Source organism: Nannizzia gypsea, genomic scaffold (assembly GCF_000150975.2).
Source record: "Nannizzia gypsea CBS 118893 supercont1.2 genomic scaffold, whole genome shotgun sequence".
Taxonomy (NCBI): Eukaryota; Fungi; Ascomycota; class Eurotiomycetes; order Onygenales; family Arthrodermataceae; genus Nannizzia; species Nannizzia gypsea.
In genome coordinates, this window is record NW_003345200.1 from 255,349 (window position 1) to 272,401 (window position 17,053).

General features: G+C 46.6%; 7 protein-coding genes across 7 annotated transcripts in view; 1 reads left to right on the plus strand and 6 right to left on the minus strand.

Moving 5' to 3' along the window:
- The window catches only part of MGYG_02089 (ATP-dependent DNA helicase hus2/rqh1), a gene marked incomplete at both ends in the record, with an annotated part of 4,722 nt that extends 1,896 nt beyond the window's left edge, over positions 1-2,826 (minus strand). Inside the window, 3 exons of the mRNA XM_003174510.1 lie at positions 30-2,064; positions 2,124-2,359; positions 2,418-2,826. Coding sequence (XP_003174558.1) covers positions 30-2,064; positions 2,124-2,359; positions 2,418-2,826 — 2,680 coding nt within the window. The remainder of the gene's footprint in view (positions 1-29; positions 2,065-2,123; positions 2,360-2,417) is intronic.
- Positions 2,827-3,245: 419 nt separating this feature from the next.
- Positions 3,246-5,430, plus strand: MGYG_02090 (kelch domain-containing protein 4; the record flags this gene model as incomplete). Its single annotated transcript, XM_003174511.1, has 3 exons — positions 3,246-3,693; positions 3,785-3,930; positions 3,991-5,430. The coding sequence occupies 3 exons, from the start codon at positions 3,246-3,248 to the stop codon at positions 5,428-5,430; spliced, it is 2,034 nt and encodes a 677-aa protein (XP_003174559.1).
- Positions 5,431-5,540: 110 nt separating this feature from the next.
- MGYG_02091 (hypothetical protein) lies at positions 5,541-7,094 on the minus strand (the record flags this gene model as incomplete). Its single annotated transcript, XM_003174512.1, has 1 exon — positions 5,541-7,094. One exon carries the CDS (start codon positions 7,092-7,094, stop codon positions 5,541-5,543), a length of 1,554 nt encoding a protein of 517 aa, XP_003174560.1.
- Positions 7,095-7,608: 514 nt separating this feature from the next.
- Positions 7,609-8,443, minus strand: MGYG_02092 (hypothetical protein; the record flags this gene model as incomplete). The annotated part of the gene is made up of 3 exons (XM_003174513.1): positions 7,609-8,165; positions 8,225-8,272; positions 8,338-8,443. The coding sequence occupies 3 exons, from the start codon at positions 8,441-8,443 to the stop codon at positions 7,609-7,611; spliced, it is 711 nt and encodes a 236-aa protein (XP_003174561.1).
- A 1,854-nt stretch (positions 8,444-10,297) lies between these two features.
- On the minus strand, positions 10,298-10,925 carry MGYG_02093 (hypothetical protein; the record flags this gene model as incomplete). Its single annotated transcript, XM_003174514.1, has 2 exons — positions 10,298-10,645; positions 10,854-10,925. The coding sequence occupies 2 exons, from the start codon at positions 10,923-10,925 to the stop codon at positions 10,298-10,300; spliced, it is 420 nt and encodes a 139-aa protein (XP_003174562.1).
- Positions 10,926-11,755: 830 nt separating this feature from the next.
- MGYG_08960 (hypothetical protein) lies at positions 11,756-12,778 on the minus strand (the record flags this gene model as incomplete). Its single annotated transcript, XM_003174515.1, has 1 exon — positions 11,756-12,778. The coding sequence occupies one exon, from the start codon at positions 12,776-12,778 to the stop codon at positions 11,756-11,758; it is 1,023 nt and encodes a 340-aa protein (XP_003174563.1).
- Positions 12,779-15,078: 2,300 nt separating this feature from the next.
- Positions 15,079-17,030, minus strand: MGYG_02094 (carotenoid cleavage dioxygenase 1; the record flags this gene model as incomplete). The annotated part of the gene is made up of 3 exons (XM_003174516.1): positions 15,079-16,212; positions 16,274-16,955; positions 16,981-17,030. 3 exons carry the CDS (start codon positions 17,028-17,030, stop codon positions 15,079-15,081), a joined length of 1,866 nt encoding a protein of 621 aa, XP_003174564.1.
- Between the last annotated feature and the right edge of the window lie 23 nt (positions 17,031-17,053).

Below are 17,053 nucleotides of genomic sequence, written 5' to 3' on the forward strand. Positions count from 1 at the left end.
GAGCGCATCTTGGGCTCTTCCCTTCTTACGTACTTCGTAGGTCAGGTTTGGCCGGTTAAACGACTGAGTGAAAACTTCACAACCCTTCATCCGCAGGTTATGTATAACGTCGACTTGGACGTTTGGTGTTGCCGTGGCAGTCAACGCCATTACGGGTACACCAGAGTAATTTTCTCTCAGTTTGCCAAGCGCAGTGTAGTCTGGCCGGAAGTCATGACCCCATTGACTGACACAGTGCGCTTCATCAATAACAATGCGAGCGAGCTTATCATTACTATGGAGTTGAAGTAAGACGCTTTCTATGGCACGGCTTTTGGCAAGCATTTCAGGCGTAACATAGAGCAATTGGATAAGTGAGTCTGCGCGGAGGCTTCGGAGGTTGTTCATAATGCTAGCTCGTTCGTCTTTAGACACATCTCCATTTATCAAGAAAGCTTTCACATTGAGCTTTTGAAGATGGGCGACTTGGTCCTGCATTAAACTCAGTAAAGGTGAAATCACTATCGTAACCCCTTTCGTTTTCCCAGTCCGTATTATAGATGGTAATTGATAACAAAGGGATTTACCACCTCCTGTTGGCATTAAAACAAAGGTATCTTTGCCACTGAGCGTGGAGTTGATCGCTTCAAGTTGGTTGGGCCGAAAACCACGCAGTTTGAATGTTTCTCTCATAGCAGACTTGACGTCTTTACTCCAAGGGTGGCCTTCCACTGAGTTCATCTGCCCTATATCCTTTTGATCGCCCTGCTTTGCCGATGGTACTTTCGACTTATTCCCAGATGTTTCACGGAACACTTCCCGGTTAGGGAATTGGGATTCAGAGACGGGGGGAGCAGGCGGAGCGGGCCTTGGGCTAGGGCAATCGAAAAAGTCCTCAAGCTCATCAAATGGATTGGATGCAGATTGGTCATCGATGTCAGACTCAAATGTAGTCACTGCTGTTGTCGCAGCACATGGAGTGGCCATGGTTCTGGAATAAGGAGGGTCGTCATCAAGCATATCGACAAAATCCTCGGCATCATCGAACTGGGGATCCCAGCTGCTCAGTGGACTTTTTATATTGCGTGGAGCAGAAGGAAGTTCTTGTGACCATCGCGGCTCAGGTACTGGAGGACGTATAGCATCATCTTTTCTTGATCCAGTAAAATGATTATTTGGGAGCGATGGTGTCTTTGTGAGCCCCGATGAGACAGGAGTATGATGACGGCTCTCGTCCTCGGTAAATGAAGGTTGTGGTAACTTAGTGGATTTGATTTGAGAAAAAGACTCCAGCTCCTGATCCACTTGTGTAAGATGGTTTCTATCCGTAGGGTGACCTGAAATGACAAGCGACTGCTTATTAAACATTTCTGACTCTTGTATTAAGGAGACGATCCTCGACTCCTTCTCCTGTAGCCGTTGGGCAGAGTCCTTGATCTCAGTAACCTTAGTGCTATCAGGAATATCGCCTATCTGTTCAATACATGCGATTAGAGCTGATTTCAATTTTTCATGGTTCTTTTTCGAGGAGCTGAAATCTGCATGCAATTCTTGAAGCTCTTCAATGGCCTTTATCCGAGCGGCGAGGAGTTTGACTTCCTTCACTTTGTCCTGACTCTCAATTCCTTCCATGATAAGGTCGTAGGCAGATTTCGCAATTCTTGTTCTATCATTATTAAGGGTATTAATTATTTGACGAAAAGATGTTGGCGGTGTGTTCAGGTATTTCGCTATCAACGAATCTGCCTTCTCACTGGAGACAGGGTTTCGGGGAGTGGATGGGTGGCGTGCAGGCACCTGAATTTCTTCAGGAGCCCTTGAAATTAATGGTGACTGTCTTACGCCAGCCTTTGAATCTGATATCGCACGGCGCTCTTTTATATCCTTAGGAACCTCCTCTGTAGCTTGGATTTGATTTTCTTGCGAAAGATTGGGGTAGAATGTATCTTCATCCATCATGTCGAGATAAACACCGTCATCTTCAGAGTCATTGATAACTCGCTGCGCAACAGGGGCCTTGGTCCTTTCAGGCCGGGTTTTCTCTTTTCTTAAGGGCCGGTTTATGGGGGACGGAGAAGAATGCTTCTTTGTAGGATAAAGGTCTTCGTCAGAATCAGGGGTTTTCCGCTTTTTCTTCTTCTCACTACCACTACTATGTGGCCCCGAGCGAGAAGCATAGTCCTCTCTCCATAATCGTCGAGGTTCTCCGAAGCTGAGGCGGAGCCAGAGAAAGATGTATGGCGTTCGTCATCTTTCGTGAGATCAACGGACTCAATCTCCTCGTGCTTTAAAACGGAGTCAAATATCCCAACTTTTTTTGCTGGCCTTGAACTATTGCTGCTCGTTGAAGGGGTTATACTCGTCAGGTTTCGTTGTTTTACTAGTTTCCGTATTAGCTCATTATGACGGCACGCGAATCTTAGGATGTCGAGACATACTTCTTATCTTTGGCGTCTCTGACCCAGCTTTATAGAGCGCCCGTTTCTTTGAGCTCCTGCTTGCAGGAGTTCCCGGTACATCGATTGAGCCTTTCGTACTTAGCGTGCTGTGTAGCCTGCTGCGTCGTGGGGGAGATTCGAGCTGGAGTACGGCCATTGTATTATTTTTCGACACATCATCATTATCAGGAGCCTCAGCCCGCGGAGCGGATGGTATCCTTTCTGTAAATAATGCACCGGAGGCCCCTTGTCTAAATTCTGGCTCAATATCTGCCGTCGGCTTAGTGCTTGCGGAATCGACCAAGGCACGCTGCGCATCGAGGGACACTTGCGGGAGAACAAAATTGTCTAGGGGATTAGGACGCCCCAAAAGCCAGGCCAGGTGAGCCTTCAAATTGTTCTTGGTCATAGATGCATGTCATATCTCATAACTTCCTAGCTTTCCCATGCCGTTAATCCGCTGTTGTCGTCGGTCCCGATCAAATGCTTGTATCAATTTAACATCAACATCTTGTCTTGATGTCGCGACAAGACGCGTTTGCCACGTGATAATTAATTAAGAGTATCATGTGACAGGCTATAATAAAGCATTAAATCTTATTAGTAAGCGCAATGGCTTATATAATAAATTATTGGTCATCATTTTTACTTTTCGGTTTTATCCAATGAAATCAATCCATTCAACTTCACACAATCGATAACACGAGAACATCATCAAAACATCGAGGGGTAGATGGTATTTTGTTTTGTTTTCTCTTTTATTGATATTAGAACCGGATACATGCTCGTACGGTTTAAATCATAATAGAAGACACTCACTCTACTGCCATGGCAAAGGATAAAAAGGCCAAAAAGGCCGAACAGAAAGCTCGAGCTGCTGCAAAGCAATCGAAGAAAGCGTCACAGAAGGAGAAAAAGGCCAAGGCCAAGGGCTTGAATGATGACAGTGACGCGGAAGACGTTGACCTTGATGCTGTTCTGGCTGCCTATGCTGAGGAGCAAGCCAAGTTTCTGAAAGTCACTGAAGTCGCGAGTGGCACACCGTCTCCGCGGTCTTCATCGACCATCATTGCTTCACCATCAAATCGAGGGGAGATTTTCCTATTTGGTGGAGAATACTTTGATGGATCACTCGCCACATTCTACAACAATTTATATGTATATCTAATTGAAAAGAATGAATGGAGAGTTGTTACCAGCCCGAACAGCCCCCTTCCCAGGAGTGGCCATGCATGGTGCCGCGGGGGGAACGCGGGAGGAATATACCTCTTTGGAGGTAGGGCAACTATTTTCAAACTGATAGTAACTCTATTCTTATATATTGATATCTAACTATTTTCGTCATGGACAATTACTTTTCTAAACAGGAGAATTCTCATCGCCTAAACAAGGGACTTTTTACCATTATAATGACTTCTGGCACCTGGATCCATCCTCCAGGGAGTGGACTCGTATAGAGACGAAAAGTAAGGGTCCTCCGGCTCGAAGTGGGCACAGAATGACATACTATAAGGTAAGCCATATTATACATACTATCTTAATCAATTTATACGATTCTAACATTTGAGCCTAGAATTACATCATATTATTTGGAGGTTTCCAAGATACCTCGCAACAGACAAAGTACCTACAGGACGTTTGGGTTTATGATTGTCAAAAATTCACCTGGTACAACCCTGCATTGCCACCTGCAACGCAAAAACCCGATGCTAGATCATCATTCTCTTTCCTCCCACATGAGTCAGGGGCAGTTCTCTTCGGCGGATACTCCCGTGTCAAAGCTGCAACCAAAGTCAGCAAGGGGCAAAAGGGTGGTGGCAGCGGTGCCCAGCGTTCAGTCCTTAAACCAATGATCCATCAAGACACCTGGTTTCTACGGGTCACCCCGCCTCCGGCGGACGCACAATCTACTGCTTCACCAACTATTCGATGGGAGAAGCGGAAGCGACCCGTCAACGCCCCAAACCCGCCGCGCGCAGGTGTTACCATGGCATTCCATAAAGGACGGGGTATCTTGTTCGGTGGTGTACACGATGTTGAAGCAACTGAGGAAGGTATAGAAAGTGAATTCTTTGATAACCTCTTCGCGTGGAATATCGAAAGAAATCGTTTCTTCCCCCTTCCGCTCCGAGCGCCCAAATCGGGTGGTAAAAAGCAGCAAGTAGCTGAGAGAGCAATGAAATCACGCAATAAGGGAAAGGCTGATGAGGAAGAGCTACTTCGTAATCTAGCCCTACTAGAGGCGAAGGCCAACCCATCAAAAACCGAAGCGGAGCTACTGCCAGAGACAGATGACAAAGATGAAGATGAACCCGAATCGTTGGGGAAGAAATCACTGCCAGTTCGGTTTGAGATGCCTCATCGCCGGTTCAATACACAGCTTACTGTCCAGGAAGATACCCTATTCATGTATGGTGGTACCTTTGAGAGAGGTGATCAAGAATTTACACTTTGTGACATGTATTCCATCGACCTGCTCAAGATGGACGGCGTGAGAGAAATATTCTACGAGGAGCCCGAGCACTGGAATGATGCAGTCGTACCTGACAGTGATGAAGGAGAGGAAGATGAAGATGGCGACGATGACGATGAAAGTGATGAAGGTGAAGATGAAGATATGGAGGGAGCCTCGTCCATTACCGCACCTTCTACAGCTGCAACTGAAATCACAGAGCCTGCCTCCGTGGAAGCTGAACCAGAGAAGGAAGAAGAACAAGAGCCAACTGTGGCGGACTCCCGCCCACACCCACGTCCATTTGAAAGTTTACGCGAGTTCTACAGCAGGAGTTCGACAGAATGGCAGGACATTGTTCTAGCAAAGCTGAGGGAGAAAGACAGTGGTGCGGAAATGTCGGTCAAAGAACTTCGTAAGGTAGCGTTTGACCTTGCAGAAGATAAATGGTGGGATTGCCGTGAGGAGATTACCGCCCTTGAAGATGAACAAGCAGAGGCCGGAATTGGTGAGGTGGTTAGCATGGCAAGTCGAGGTGATTCAGGGCCAAGGAGGAGATGAGTTTTAATATATAGAGATTGAGGAACTAGAGCGAGCCATTATCAAGAACCAATATATAGCAAGCTCGAATACATATACCACCCGCCGTATATCGGTCTTAAGAGGCCAAGCTATCTAGAAACCTCATCAAGGACCTCTTTAACAAGGGTTAAATCTTTCTCGACTTGTACTTTCCAGTTCGAGATCGCAATCCTGCATGCTGTCTCTCCAGCCCATTTAGTCCCAGAAACAAACATCTTGCCAGTAGCATTTATTAAACTAGCCAGCCTGGCATTGAGCTCTTCGTCTTTGGCTTTGAACAAAACTATAACGTATGTGGCAACGATCAAGTCCTCTTTCGAAGCTCCACCTCCAAGGACCGTATATTTGGGGTGGTCTTGGAGCCAGCCGGTAATCAGCCTAGCAAGCCGAATTTGTCTCTCTACCATAGCTCTATAGCCATTTCTTCCATATGCAACAAGCGTCGAGTAAACAGGCAATGCTCTAAACCGCCTCGAGTTTTCCACACCTATGTTGAGTGGCGTTGGTATATGGCCTCCGGCCGAAGAAGAAAGGTAAACGGCATTAGGATTCCTAAACACTTCCTCTGCAACGTCTTCATGGCGAGAGAAGAAGAATCCGCAATCGTATGGGACATTCAGCAACTTATGCCCGTCCCCAGTAATTGAATCCGCAAGCTCAATCCCTTCGCTGCCTTTCTTGATCATCTCGAACTCTGGACTATCATCAAGAACACGTCCAAACATACCAAACGCAGCATCAACGTGAAGCCATGCATTGTATTTATCGCATAATGCCCGAACACGCCTGAACTCTTCTAGTCCCTTGGTTGCAAAGCGCCCTGTATTGACTTCGCCGCAAGAGATAGAGACAATCGTGGCAAAGCCCGGCCTTGCCAGCTCCTTTTCAAACAATTCAAAGTCAAACTTCAACGGTTGCCCGCCGGATTCACCTGTCTTTGATACGATGGACTTCACATTGGCTCTACCGATTCCTAGAATACCAGCAACCTTTCCCACAGACGAGTGTGGCATGGTGGATAGTACCTGAAGGCCTTTCAAGCCCGCTGCCTCAAGTACCGCAGGCATGCCATATTCACCCACGCTGTATGTAATGCTGCCGGAAGCGATGTTCCCACTGGCTGCTCGTTTCTGAACTGCCTTTCGCAAGACATATTCTCTTCCACACGCCAGGCCAACCAGATTGCTTCCGGTAGCACCGGTAGTTAACGTCCCATGAGGCCAGTCTTCCTTCTTTAGCCCGAACAAATCTTTTAACAGGCAAAGGGCAGCATATTCCACGTCGGTTGCAACCGAGTGGTCGACGAGATGAACACAGACGTTCTGGTCATAGGCAGAGACGATGTTATCTGCCAACAACGCTGCGGGAGTCACTCCGCCGGTCACAAACCCGTAGTAATTTGCATTGATTGCACTGTCGTTCAACCCGGGTACGATATCATTGAACAGGTGGTCCTTGGTTTGAGTGTATCCTTGACCGGCTTGAGGAAGTTCAGTGATGATAGACGAGCGTGAGTGAGCCAGCGATGCTGCTGGAGGCAGAACGCCGCGGTTGGGAGGATTCAGCGCCGTGTCCCATAGTGGCTTCGAGTGGCTATCATCCACCTTTACGCCGACGTTATCTTTTAAATGATTCTGTTCCATAATTAGAGTTATTTCCTTTTCCTCCTTGGGGTGTTATATGCGGCGATATTTATCTGCCTTAAGCCCTGCCTAGTTAATTTGTCTGGGGAAGAGTTGGAAACGCGGGGAGCATCTGGGTTTTATATCGGCTCGGTTCGTACCCTGGGAACTTGAGGCTCTGCGCCCTTCCGGACTTCCGGACTTTATTTTAATCATTTAGCCAGGTAGTTACTACATGGTACGGAAGTGATGCGTCAAGACTTGATCATATATATGTGAGCTATAGCGACAGAGGTATATACATAGTGCATTTTGAAAAACTCCAACACCGTAACGAGCGTATGAAACAATGAACCAAACGAGTGTGAGAGTCGTAGAGCAAAGGAAGGAAAAAAGGCATGACCCTACCAGAGGGCCCTGACCGAAAGGCGAAGAGGAAAAAAACCGTCATCATTCCAAACTGGCTGCAATAATATGCAAGCCTTCCTAATCGTAATCCATAATGTCATGCAGGTTGCGCAGAGACATGGATTTCTCAGACTCTGAACTTAGCGGAGCGAGTGCCACCACAGTTCTCGGACCTCTTTGCGCTCTTCTTGGGGCATTTCGGGGATACCTGGGTCTGTGCAGTCACGCCGTCCGCATACTGCACTTGCTTTCCGGGGTCCTCGAAAACAATGTCCTGACCCTCGACAGTGGTGCAGCCATTGCCAACGTTGGCAACGAACATATCGGGGAGAGAGCTGAACTGGGTAGTAGAGGCGCTCTTGCTGTCGACAGTGACCTGGGCACAGTTCATGTACATCTCACGATTGCCGACGAGGTTGAACCAAGACCATGCAAGAAGAGCCTTTCCAGCTGGTGCGTTGGCTGGAATGTTGAAGTTGTAGGTATCTTTCATGGGACAGCCGCCGAGATAGGAGTTGATGACCTTGAAGGTCTGGCCGTTGTCGTAGCTGAGAGAGACCTGGCAGGATCCTCCCTCATGGCGGGTGTTTCCAGCCAGAGTCAAGTTGTACTCCTGGCCAGCTTCGTAGGTCACAACGGACTTGAATGCATCCTTGTGGTAGCCCTTGCAAGGGAAATCGGCTCCTATAGAGAGTATAAGTATTCGTACTCTTCAAGGGGCGTGTCAACTAAATAAAGCTTACCCGAAGGGTTGAGAGGGCCGGTCATGGACCAGTCAGGGTTGGTGTTCTCTTCAAAGATTATTAGCACCCACGCACAACTAGGCCAATTAAAGCAAGGAGAGGATCATTTGTACCTTTGTTGAACTTGCTTCGCAAGGCATATGGCCACTGCATTTCCATGTGGGCAATGGCAGATCCAGCTGCGCAAAGGGCATAGAGAGTGAAGGTAGAGGCACGCATATTGGTAGATGACGGAAGATCAACTTCGCTTATAAGGAGTGTAGAGAATTGAAAAGTGGTAAAAAGAGGGAAAGGAAGGAAAAATCTTTTGAAATGCACTGTAAGAATGGAAAAGATCGCTATGCTGAACAAGAGAAAAGGGGAGGAATCACCGAGGGAGACATGCCCCTTTTATGTCTGGTGGACGGTGATATTCCATCAAATTTACGCGCCCGAATCTTCTATTCTCGCAGAGAAGGAGGAGGCGAATCTGCAGTTCCCTATCCGACTTACCATCGTAGCGCTGTAGCTGCATGAAGATGATATTGATATGCTGTGCAGTTGCCCCTAACGTGTCATAAACCCCATGCCATCTACGCAGCGGCCACCATGATAGGCAATCGGCCCTCCGAGCCCTGTCTCCCCAGGCGGTTCGGCCAAAGTGGATAGTGTTTCTGCTTCAGATCTTTGAATCGCTTTTGGCCAAGACGACTCGACGGGACCAGCCGTGCTGGAACCCAAAACTGTCTGCCTGCAGGGCCTGGAGCCTATAATTCGCCATAATCGATAGAATCCCTTGCATGCGGCAAATTCCCAGGTGGGGAGAGTAATAATAGAAGCAATGCCGCCTCTGATGTCAGCATTTGTATGTCTGCATCTTCAAGCGCCGATATCCCTGGTCATTTTGGCTTCACAGCTGGGAGTCTCAAGTCAGATCTCGCGATATTACTGGCCATGTCCAAGTGAAAGAAGCTTTGCAGCCAGGCAAGGGGGATCCCGCAGCCCGATGAGTGGTCCAGTAAGGGCCTTGACATCGCGTAGCAGATCCCATCTTCAAAACTACATGGGGTATCATGTCGGCAAATACGAGGCCGTCCAAAAACCGCATCAATGACGTCAAGATACAGAGCCCAATAAGATGCAGAACTCGTTTATTATTCCCTGGCCTGTGGGGTGTGAGCCTGAAGGATCAAATGCGTCTCCAGCTTGATATCTCGTCGGTTGGTTGTGAAAGTTCGAAGATGGAACAAAGATGAAACACTAAATCAGAGGAAGAAAAGGGTTTAGTGTGGTAATACCATTATACCGAAATTACAGAGCTATAGAGTTTTGACCAATAAAGAGTGTATAATGTAGCTATTTTGACGTAACGATCGGGTTGATATAATACTAACTCATTTAATTGGTTTAAAATATGTTATGTACACTGAAAAGAAATTCTCGCTGTCTATTGGTCATAAATAGTATATTTACTGAGCCTATCACCTCTCGTGAAGACGACAAGCAGTTGTTGACTTGAGACCCAAGTAGAAACAGGGGGGGTTTCCAAAAAGTAGAGGTATACCCTTCTAGATAGCTAGATAACTAGAGAGGCAGAATGGTTGATACACATATCTTGTAGAGGAATATCTTAATATTTACTTTGGCAGATTGATAGACACTTGCTCTGGATCAAGGAGTACTTACTACATTTATATCCGTCAGCATCAACAGACGTCCATAGACCGTAATGGATCTCTTCAAACCCATACAGCTGATTAAGTATACTTAAGAAGACGGTAGCCTGCAATTTTCCAAAGCAAACACGAATGATCAATTAACTAGTTAACTAGCTGACAAGCTAGTGAACTAACTATGGTATAGATCAGCTACTTACAAGATCGCCCATCTTGGTTTCATACGAACGGTCGCCGAGTACTGTCGACCGAGGCTATCTAAATAATAAATACATGATAAGAGATGCATGATAACTAAGATAGTACAGGGGGAGAAAAAACAGAACTCCCAAACACCAAAAAACGCCGATAACCTAGTTATCACCGCTGGATCTTGCGGATTAACCTCTTCATTCCGCGAGATATCGCCTTTCCACATTCAGACGCCTTCATTCGAGAGGCACAATTGGTCGGCTTCGGGTTCGAAGATGCAGAACCCGGAGCAGACTTGGCGGCAGCAGGACCCGGGGCTTCCACCTGGCCCGCCGTGGTGGCCGGTTGTCGATCGGCTCAAAGAGCCATCCGGGTGTCGCTCTTTCAGTGAGCAGAAACCTCTGCTAGCCGGCCAAGTCGTGGGATTGAGGTTGATATAACGTTGCACGTCGGGTATCAGAGAGTGCCAGGAGGATTCGTACTTCCCAACCAGCAGACAACGCAGGGGGACTTCTGTTGAGAGGTTTGTTCGTTCACTCTGGTCATCGGCCGGTGCGTTGTATGTGGTATTTGCCTATTGGGTAATGTGCAAATTGTTCATGAGTACTCGCCAGAAGCGACTCATGAATTTGGCATCTCTATCAGATATCAATACCCCTGATAGGAGCAGGTTTGGCAACATTGGCAGCCTGAGCGACGGGTTGGTTGACCGGTGGATCGCGGTCCGGTTCAGGGTTCTTGACATCCCTCTAAGCAGGTTCTTGAGTGCCCATGTGGCTAACTGGTAAGAGGAGCCATGAAAGGTAGTCGATGGCATCTTTGGCTGTTCCTCTTCGCACGGCCTCTTCAAGCATGGTGAAGCTACCCTGACAAGCTATCACGGAATCAAAATCGGGGCCGACAAAAGAAGAACAACAAGAAAAGCGAGGGGCGACGGTGTCATAGAACTATAGTTAAGTGACACATAAGCGAAGGTGATATATGAGCGCCGCTGGAGAAGAGAAAGATAATCGTGATGATGTTATTCTTCATATCATTATCATTGTTGTTGTTGTTGTTGTTGTAGTTGAAGGGGGGGAGAATAAGAAGAAATTGAGGACTCGGGGGGATTGTTATAGGATAATTGAGTGCCTTCCATCTCTGGCAATGTCTTATTTATTTGTTGATGTCTGTCTATAAGCAGCGTTTGAATAGAAGGAGCGACTGATATTTGGAGGCACAGTCATGTTTTTGGTGACAGGAAAGAAGCGAACTGTTGAAAGTGCAGGAAAGACCTCATATGGAGCAAAACTTTAAAGAGGAAAGAGCTGAGAAGCCGCCCGAAAGGGTTGAGCGTGGGCTAAGAGCAACATCTTGATGTTGTTGAATATAACATCTAACCATATAATTTAGTACAATTGCCAGTCATATTGCTAGAGAGTCATTGAATACCTATTTTCTAACGGACAACGCGAAGGGGGCCCTGGAATTATCGGCCCACTTTCACCTGCAATAGGCTTGTCTGCTCTGAAAAAGAAGGATAAAAAGGGGTTAGGTATAGTAAGACGAAATGACTGGGTCAGAAAGTATTCGCAAGACCAATCCCTTGACTCAAAGGGAAATATGAAAAAGTGCTGACACTTAATACCACGGGTTCTCGATTTTGCCTAATGGGAAAGCTTGGACGAACAGTTCCTGGTACATATTACCAAAAATTGATCTTTTGCCCTCGATAATCTCGAGATGGTATTTTGGAATCGAAATGGTGTTTGTATCGGAGCTCTTCAGGTTTTATAACTACCGGATTAGACTTACAGGGAGTGAACTCAGTTCCATGCTCCCATAAACTTCCGTAGGAATTTTTGCAGGGTCCAAGGTTCTCCCAAATGGTGCTCCGAATTAACTTATGTCCTGGCCTATGTCGCAGACGAGAGACTCGAAACTCTCTCTCCGAGGAGCTGACAGGGCATCGGTAACGGTAGTAAACTTCTTCACCGTCCAGCGAAATTGTAGGTAGCAGGTGGTTTTTCCAGCCATCTAAAAGGCTTTTTCCATCTGCCGGACGCGCTAGGTGATACATAATCCATATGTCTTCTTTTAGGATCAAGTTATTTGAAATGTATTTGATGTCAAAGTTCCAGACACCGTGAGTGGGGAAGGGCGAGCTACTTATTTCAAGGAAAAAGGTACGGGTATGCGTAACGGTAGCAGCGCATTTACCATGCCTAGGGCCGAACCGATAATGATTCATGACATCTTTTGCTTCTCTGTATAGCAAGCACGGAGTATGTTTCATACCCTCCATCGTCTTGGGCCCAAAGAAATGAATAGCGCTTTCTGCATCGCATTGACCTGGCTTTAGAAGAGGATACTCCTTGCATCGGACATGGAATTTTTGGCAACGGTAGCAGAGCACATGCTTGGGAAAACAGGCTTCGATCCTCTCTAAAAAATCTAGGCGACTGGCAGTGTCACTTAACATTCGGTTAAGGAAAGTCTGACCACCAGCTACCTGCCAGAAGAACTTGGATGCGAGAACAAATGCAGCTGCATCGGCCGGAGGTAGTGAGGAAATAATGCAATATATCGCATCACCGTGAAGTGCGTATATAGGTGGTTGCTTTTCTTTAGGTGGAGAATTCTCGATAGCCCAGGATTTGACGGCCCGCGAAAATTCAGGCCGCAGTAGCATGCGTATCCGCCGTTTCATTTGCGAGCAGAAGTCCATTTGATTGTTGATCAATTTATGAGGCTAAAGCTCGGTGGGTATCCCCTTTCGTGTTCTCAGTAATATCTTTTGGTGACAGTTTCGGTAACAGAAGCAATCAGTAACTGCATAGATGACATGAACAAGTGATAGGATATATTTTTCAGTTAAAATAGGGATTTTTGTTCTTGATATATCCTTCTTAGCCTTTGACGTCATTGAATGCATTTGTCAAAATTTGAAATGATGTAGCTAAACACCAAATATGGCAAAAAGCTTCCTCAGCTCTAGGTAAATTAGTTAGTTATGTAGCAAAGTTAACCTTTGGCCGTTTCTTGGCCATAAGGCTGGTTAATTACCTAGTCTTGTTGGCTGAAATGTTCCATGTGGAGTAAATAAAATCTGGTTCTGGGTTTAACAAGATGATAGTTATTTAGCGCCTGCGAATTCGTTAGTTTACTATCTATTCACGATTCCTGGATGAAGTTATGAGCAAACGCACTGCCATAGGCCATGTCACAGTGAAAAATATTGCGCCAATCAACGATAAAGATAGAATCCTCAGTATGGCAACGATATTTTGGTACATTTGGCTGTAGAAAACACCTAACATTGAGCTCCTGTTCCCGCAACAAGACCTCAGTTACTTCGGGTAACGTATCCAAGCGTATTCCTGGACAATCGTGTCGCAGCTGAACCGCAAAGTAGGCTTGAAAAATAAAACAGAAATACAAATAAGGGATGTCAATGACTTCTGCTTATCGAGATTCATATGATCGTTTTGTTGTGCGGTTGCTTAAAATAGCCCTGCAGAATGGTCTGCAGGTTGTTCATATCTCTGGCTTGCTTCGTGCAAGTCGCCATGCAAAGTCGGTTTTCTTGACATACTAACAAGACTCTAATATTTCAGCTGTTGACTTTCTCTATTTAGCTTCATTTGAAAATACATGGGCCGCCTTGGGTATCAGATAAAGCTATTACCAGTGACACGGCTATCGAAAATGTCCCTGTGATCATTTGACGGATACAGTCTTCTCATAAGCCGTAAGTTCCGTATATCCCCGAGATCCAACCATACCACAAATAATTCCATAGTATTCAATAGATAGATTGGGAGGGTTGAGTTCATGCTGCGATAGCAGTGCGCCATTTATTAAAATTGTCTCGGGGCGGGGAAATTAGTCCTTGCCCGTCAGCAACTTTTTTCTGGCTATAGCACTCCCAGCGGGAATTATCCACTATATATGTGAGGATATCAATCGTGGTCGAACATTTGTGGGTATAAAGTTGGTCATTTGCCATCCTCACAGTTGAGAAATAATAGCACTAGTTAAGGGCTGTGGGCGCCTCGACCTCTTAACAAGGACAGCAGAGGTATCCGCCAAGATCTTCGATCTTAACTCACCAGCTACTTCGGCCTGTCTGGATGCTTCTATCACATGGATTGGCTGGCTCCGCCGGTATTGCAACCTGGTTCACGCAGACAGATCCGGGAGTCCTAATATTTCGTGCTACGGCACAACCTTTGTTCTTCTCGTGTATTGATGACTTATGCTTTCCGTTAACAACTAGGAGACAGTACTTCCACCATCTATGATTAGTGTAAGAGTGGCACATCCTCTTACTCTATGGGATTGGGTTGAAGAGGCTGCGTAAAAGACCCTGGGTGTCCCAGCACTAAACGGTGGGTAATTCCTAGCCAGCAAGGACATATTGAAGTACGAAGCAAGGGAGCCTATAAAAGAACCTCAGAAAGACGGTTGACTTCTTCTCTAGTATGATTATGGTGATAAAAGATGTATACAGTCATTGGACCCTCCCAGAGTAGTTAAATGATGCTGCTTCGTCTTGATGGTCGATTGTGCGATGTCGCGAGGTGCTTGAGGTTGAAATAAATTTGTGGAGCAGAAAAAGCAAACATCCGACGTTGAAGCCACGGCCCAAAACTCCACATCTAACATATCCCTTTATCTACATCCATCTATCCAGAATTGACCGCCGATCCGATACTTGCATACTCCGGTTTCTGAACTACAGCTAACGTGTGGATTTGAAGACCAATAGGCACTTACTCCGGTCTAAACTGTCCCTTCTCTGCTCCCTCTATCTCTTCCTCTTTTCGCTCCCTACCATGGCTAAACGTTTACATGCACAGTTATATCACCAAGCCATAATTTCTAGTCATTGTAAGTGAAGTGTTGTAACCATTGGTCCCCCTGTTCTTATAGCATTCTAGTATCTGAGAATTTCCAGTAATTTCACTACTGCGGATAATTCCGCTGGTACAGAATATTTAGCATGGCCGACTGATGATACACTCCTTACTCGCTTCGGCAACGCTCGACCGCCCGCTGATTGCAAACATCTTCCTCTGAAAACCACCATCCATGTAGTCCATACGGTACTCTTTGAGGAAGATAAATGCGAGTTACCATACACATGGTTTTGGCATCAAGTATCCATAGTTCGCTTTTGCTCCCCGCTGGCGCAGATCCATCTTCATCAAGCTGGGATTCATCGAATACAAAGGTCAAAAGCCACCCGTCATCCTCAGACACACCATTGGCTCGAGGGATAAAGCAGCACTCCTGTAAATACCACCCGGGAGGTGCCTGGAATATTTTGATGGGATCGTCTGGGTCATTCGAGGCCAAGATCTCCTGAACAGACCGGCTATCCACTGAGCCGGTTACCGACGGTGGAGGGGTTTTAAGGCCCTTACCTACCAATGCCTTTACATCTAGTTTTGCCAGGCCATCTATTTTTGCAGCTCTCCCAAGCGCTGCAGAGAATGATCCTTTTGACATTGTACAGCCATAAACAAACTGTGTAGCGGACATGGCGAGATGTTTGGGGACGTGAGGGAACTCAAAAGTGATTGCAGACAGAGCCCACTGGTGAGATATGATATTCTCCACCTGAGAAAGGTCAAACTGATAATAATAGAGGCGACATTCATCTTCGATGTTCCTTAGGTTTGCTGGAGGTTGAATGTTTCCCGTACTGAAGACGATGGCCGCGCTTGTCATACGGCATGCAAGCATATTCACAGTCGTCCCCTTATCAATAACGCTGTCATCCCAGGAATTGACAGTATGAAAAATGCAGCATGGCTCTGTTTCAAACCATCGCACCTGGTTTGGTGTGTGTCTGGGAAAAATACCAAAACGAGTGCGCCCATAACGGTCATATGCAATGACCGGCTTGTTGTAAGCCAGGTTCATTGGGTCTAGAGAAAGTGGAAGGTCTATGATGATGGTGTGCTGGCGTGATACACCAAAATCATGCATCATCTTGGATAACTGGACTCCTGGGACAGGTAGGTTGAAAAGAGGTGATTGCTCTATGGAGTTTCCCTGGGCGCCGGAATCCGGTATAACGGAGTAATGCACAAATGGTCGGACAAATGTTGAATGATAGAGAATCAACTCGCGAGATATGGGGTCTACTTTGGGCTATACCCAGTCAGTTGAACGGTAACGAATTATATAGACGCCATCAACCCAGTACACTCACATGCCCGGTCGTCCACTTTCTCAGAAACCCCATGAAGCCAGGTCCTCCGAACCCAATGTGTGAGGCAGATCTCGGATCTTCCGGCTCCCCCTCCGCTCTCAGTCCGTTGAACCAGCCTACCGTATTGAGCTCGGGTAGTGATACTCTCATCGGAGGTCCACTCTCGCAGGTGGCCAACGCACGCCCGTCATGGTAAATGACGCTGGTATTGACCACACTGATTTTCTTAATCCGCCACTTTGAGCCATTCACACACGACCAAATGACAAGAAGTAGAGCTCGACAAACGAAGTAAGCTATCCTAAATATCGAGGACCTTGGATTGATCAACGTTGCAACACTTGGAAGTATGGGCCAGCGGAGCCTTGGATTTGCCCGGGAAGCAAGGAGAATATCCGTCAAGACGTAGTTGTTGACGAACTCCGGCTGAACTGCTTTACCGTTGAGCTTTCTGAAGAAGACACCGCTGAGCATCCCATCTCCGTCAAACCAGTGGGTGTCCCTCCCAAGGTCATGGTTCATTAACGGATTCCCCCCATTGCGAACGTACTGTCCCCCGTTGAGCTCTTCTGGAATATCACCAGTATGACAGCAAGGTGTAGGGGGGCAAGTGCTGTGAATTGGCGCAAAATTACCATGTAGGTACCTGGTGGGTATCTGGTAAACGAACTCTTCTAGGTATCTAGGGAGGTGAGTATCCCACGTACATCGGTATTTTAGAAGCGTGCGCCCCTGAGTTCTTCTTCTCGTTATCCATGACTAGTTAACTACCAGGTAGTT